This window comes from Chinchilla lanigera, unplaced genomic scaffold (genome assembly GCF_000276665.1).
Source record: "Chinchilla lanigera isolate Chin_1 unplaced genomic scaffold, ChiLan1.0 scaffold00203, whole genome shotgun sequence".
Taxonomy (NCBI): Eukaryota; Metazoa; Chordata; class Mammalia; order Rodentia; family Chinchillidae; genus Chinchilla; species Chinchilla lanigera.
The window spans coordinates 383651-388660 of record NW_004955604.1 but is presented as its reverse complement, the minus strand read 5'-3'; the positions used below and the strand labels follow the sequence as shown (position 1 = coordinate 388660).

Genomic DNA, 5010 nt, shown 5'->3' with positions numbered 1-5010 from the left:
GGCCTGGGCCCCGGAGCCCCCCGACCCCCGCCTGGGCTGCCCAATCGTTACTCCTCTTCCGAACGCCCCGAGTCGCGCCCCCGCTTGTGTGTCTCCTGACCGTTTTCCCGGAGGCCGGGTTTCAGCCTGCGACGTCACGTTTGCTTCCACGTCGCGCTTGCCGGGCTGTGAGACTGCAGGGACCCCCCTGTGCAGGCAGCACCCCGCCGCAGGGCCTGCTGTGCCCCAGTGGCCCAAAGCGGACGGCACAGGCGAGATTCCCCAAGGCAGCGTGAGCAGCTTCTGCTCCCAGCAGGATCCCGGGGGAAAGCGAACGGGCCGTGAGCTCTGTGCTAGGCACCGAGGACGGTGTTCTGTAGATGCCTCGGCAGCCTGAATAGGTGAGAAGAGGCCTGCCCCGTGCCTGCCCCGTGCCTGCCCCCGGACAGCGCTCTGCAGCAGCGCCTCCATGTTTTGGTCACAGCTTGTGACCACACAAGGCCCCGGTGTCCGCTGGGCTCTGTCAGTCACCCACGGGCACCGTGTCTGCGTCCCTGCGCTCCTGGTGCACGGGGCCCTGGACTCCCTCTCCTCCTGCGCGGGCGCCAGCGTGAGGAGGAGCTCACGCTGCTCCCTGCCGGAGGGAGGACCCAGGCTCTTCTCCTCCCTCGGCTCCCAGCTTTCGTAACACAGGCCCTGCCGCTAACATACGTAGTAGTTTCAGAGCCAGGTACCAACCGCACAGTGTGAGGTGTCACAGGAGTTCCACACTCGACTTCCTTGGGAATGCCAGGTCTCCCACCACATCATCTCCACGGCATACTTGCTGTCCTCTTACCTTTGAGGTTTCCCCCCGAATTTCTTCCTTTAATTATGACAGCTGCCCAGAGACAGTAGGGTGGCCCTTCTCCCGTCCAGCTCCAGCAGCAGCGCCCAGGGCGGCACCTGGCCCTTTGGTACCAGCAGAAGGATCCATGCGTGAACGAGAGCCCTCGGCGACTCCTACTAGTTTTAGTAGAGAAGTTTGTGCGGTTAGGTTTGCATTTTTCTTTAAAGGAGAAGAGCGTGTTTAGATGTGTTGTGCTTTGCTTTGAATTCCAGATTTGGAGCCAGCACCTACAGATACGGATTCAGCTGTGGAAGAGAGCATTTCTAAAATGAATCTCCTTAGAGAGGATGCACATATCAGAAGCCAGTCCTGTCCAGCTAATGGGATGCACGAAAGTGAGTCTGAGAGTTCCCAGAGCTCGAGAGAGGAGAATCTCAGCCAGGACCAGGACGGAAATCTTAGCCAAAATGGAGACCCCAGCCAAGAGGAGAATCCCAGCCAGGAGGGCAGCTCCGGCCAAGAGGGCAGCTCCAGCCAAGAGGGGAGCTCCAGCCGAGCGAGGAACCCCAAGCAGGTGGCAGCCAAACCCCGTAAGCGACATCCAACTAGAGAGAGAACCTCGCCTCGATCCTACAAGGAGAGTGCCTACGAGTGCACGGAGTGCGGGAAGGTCTTCAGCCGCAGTTACCAGCTGAGCCAGCACCAGAAGATCCACACGGGCGAGAAGCCCTACGAGTGCAAGGAGTGCAAGAAGGCCTTCCGCTGGGGCAACCAGCTCACCCAGCACCAGAAGATCCACACCGGCGAGAAGCCCTACGAGTGTAAGGACTGCGGCAAGGCCTTCCGCTGGGGCTCCAGCCTGGTCATTCACAGGAGGATCCACACCGGGGAGAAGCCCTACGAGTGCAAAGACTGCGGCAAGGCCTTCCGGCGGGGCGACGAGCTCACCCAGCACCTGCGCTTTCACACCGGCGAGAAGGACTACGAGTGCAAGGACTGCGGCAAGACCTTCAGCCGCCTCTACAAGCTCATCCAGCACAAGAGGATCCACAGCGGCGACAAGCCCTACGAGTGCAAGGACTGTGGGAAGGCCTTCATCTGCAGCTCCAGCCTCATCCAGCACAAGAGGATCCACACCGGGGAGAAGCCCTTCGAGTGCCAGGAGTGTGGGAAGGCCTTCACGCGCGTCAACTATCTCACGCAGCACCAGAAGATCCACACGGGGGAGAAGCCCCACGAGTGCAAGGAGTGCGGCAAGGCCTTCCGCTGGGGCTCCAGCCTGGTGAAGCACGAGCGCATCCACACCGGGGAGAAGCCGTACAAGTGCACCGAGTGCGGCAAGGCCTTCAACTGCGGCTACCACCTCACCCAGCACGAGCGCATCCACACGGGCGAGACGCCCTACAAGTGCAAGGAGTGCGGGAAGGCCTTCATTTACGGGTCGAGCCTGGTGAAGCACGAGCGCATCCACACCGGGGAGAAGCCCCACGAGTGCAAGGACTGCGGGAAGGCCTTCAGCCACGGCCACCAGCTCACCCAGCACCAGAAGACGCACGCGGCGAAGCCTCACGTGTGTGAGGAGTGCGGGAAGGTGTGCAAGCACGCGAGCCACCTGAAGGGACACCTGAGGGTTCATAAGAGTTAGAGGCCTTCTGAAAACCAGGCAGGTACCGAAGCGTCTATCCTCCACTCATCCCTTCCTCACTGTGAGGAGGAGTCACGATTAATTTAACACAGAAAAGCCTTCCCTGGTCATTCTCACACTTACATCACCAGTAACATGAGAGGCACGTGCGACCGCGGAGAAGTTCCTTTTCTTTATGATCACAACATGTTCGTCCTGACATTTTTACCAGATTAGCTGGTTCAGTACATTATCGAAGCCCATCGGTACCATTCCATCTTTGGTTTTTTTCTCCATTCCATCCTTGTTACGTTTCAGGTTCATTCTAGGGAACAACTCAGCTAAATAATACAAGGGGAAGCCTTTAATCATGGCGCACACCCCACCAAGAATCAGCAGTATCCCGTCTCTTTGCTCCCTGTGAGACACGCCAGCATACTACCTGTTACCCTGTGCATCGCAGATGCACCTCAACATACGGTAGGGTTACGTCCCGATAAGCCCATCCTATGTTGGAAATTCCATTCGAAAATGCGCTTAATACACCTGACCGACCAAACATTGGAGGCTAGCCCCAGTCTACCTTAAAAGTGCTCAAAATTACTCCCGTTAGCCTAAATTGGGCAAAATCGTCTAAAAGCCTATTCAATGATCAAGTGCTGGATGTCTCGTGTAATTTATTGAACATTATGCTGAAAGTGAAAATTAGTGGCTATGTGGTTACGCTTTCGCACCATCGTGAGTTCAGAAATCACTGGTTGTGTGGGTCCGCTTTTGCACCATCCTCCAGTTCAGAAATCAGTGGCTGTGTGGTTACGCACGCACCATTGTAAAGTTCAAACATGAGTGGTTGTGTGGGTTCGCTTCCGCACCATCGTACAGTTCAGCAGTCAGCGGTTGTGTGGGTTGCTTCTGCACCATCCCACAGATCAGAAGTTAGTGGCCGTGTGGTTACACTCGCACCATCGTAAAGTTCAAATGTGGTTGTGTGGGTTCGCTTGTGCACCATCCTACAGGTCAGAAATCAGTGGCTCTGTGGTTATACTCGGCACCATCATAAAGTTCAAACTTGTGGTTGTGTGGGTTCGCTTCCGCACCATCGTAAAGTTTAGAAATCTGTGGTTGTGTGAGTTCGCTTCTGCGCCGTCCTACAGGCTAGAAATCAGTGGCTCTGTGGTTATTCTTGCATCATCGTAAAGTTCAAACGTGTGTGGTTGTGTGGGTTTGCTTCCGCACCATTGTAACGTTCAGAAGTCAGTGGTTGTGTGGGTTCGCTTCTGCACCATCCTACAGGTCAGAAATCAGTGGCCGCGTGGTTACACTCGCACCATCGTAAAGTTCAAACGTGTGGTCGTGTGGGTTCGCTTCCGCACCATCCTAAAGTTAAGTCAGTGGTTGTATTAGATCTGCTTTCGCACCATCGCAAAGATCAGAAATTAGTGGTTGTGTGGGTTCGCTTTTGCACCATCATAAAATTGAAAAATTGTAAGTTGAAATATCTGTAACTTGAAACCATCTGTATCTGTAAAGTGTTCGTTATGTGCACCGTCTGTACATAGGGATAATCAAATCTACCTAAGATTGCTGTTGTGGAAATTAAATATATGGTACGTGTAAACTCCTCGACACCGTATCTGGAATACTGTGTCAGGTCAGTAAATATTACCTATTGTTGTTCTTGTGACCACCATCTGTGTTACTCTTAGTGAGGTATTACCAGACCACCTGGGAGTGCAGTGGGTTTAGAAGAAGAACATCAGACTTCCAGGAGAAAGCATAGAGTACTGTCACTGTCTTTATCAGTCATGACTTACTGCACAAAAGAAACTGAACACAGAAGGTTACGTTAGACTTCATCGAAAGCACAAAGCATGTTGATGAAACGATGCGCCTGAGATAAACAGAAGGCAAGAAGTAGGCTGCAAGAGACGAGCATGTGCACCTAAGGACGGACCCATGGAGAAAGTGCAAGGAATCCCTCAAGTTACGACACAGCAGATACATTAGATGGCAGGAGAGTAAGCACTTCGCTGGGGAAGATCACCAGGTAGCCAGTAAGCAAGTGAACTGTGTTCAGCACCATTCCTCATCAAAGAAACGCAAAGTAAGACACAACGGGATGTCACTGGACAGTCACCAGAGCGGCAAAAATTAAAATCGTAACAAGAAAGTGTACTTCGTGTGTCTCACCACAAAAAAATCAGGTAAGAAAGAGAAGGATGTTGGTTCGATCCAGTCATTCCACATTGTATACATGTATTAAAATACATGGTGTTTCCATAAATGTAATATAACAAATAAATGTAATACAATTATTTGTCAATGGAAAGTATTAATAAATTTTTGAAATCACACTGGAGCTGGACTCTGTGGGATACTTAACAGGCCTCATTAGGAAGGAACTGGGCAGTAGACATCCACGGCAGGGACAGCACGGGAGGGCCAGCGCCAGAGGTAGAGCTCCAGTTGGCTGGGGGAACCAGTAAACCAAGAGGGGAACCTCAGTCACCTGAAAATGTGCCTAGAGTGAGGGTAGGAGCCAGGCATGGTGATGCACACCTGTCACCTTGGCTTTCTG

The 5010-nt window shown here is 53.1% G+C and overlaps 1 protein-coding gene across 1 annotated transcript in view; it reads left to right on the top strand.

The window, feature by feature from the left end:
• Znf331 (zinc finger protein 331) overlaps positions 1-4747 on the top strand; it is a gene marked incomplete in the record, with an annotated part of 25120 nt that extends 20373 nt beyond the window's left edge. The window contains 1 exon segment of the mRNA XM_013510094.1: positions 1081-4747. Within this exon segment, the coding sequence (XP_013365548.1) occupies positions 1081-2453 (1373 nt within the window).
• Between the last annotated feature and the right edge of the window lie 263 nt (positions 4748-5010).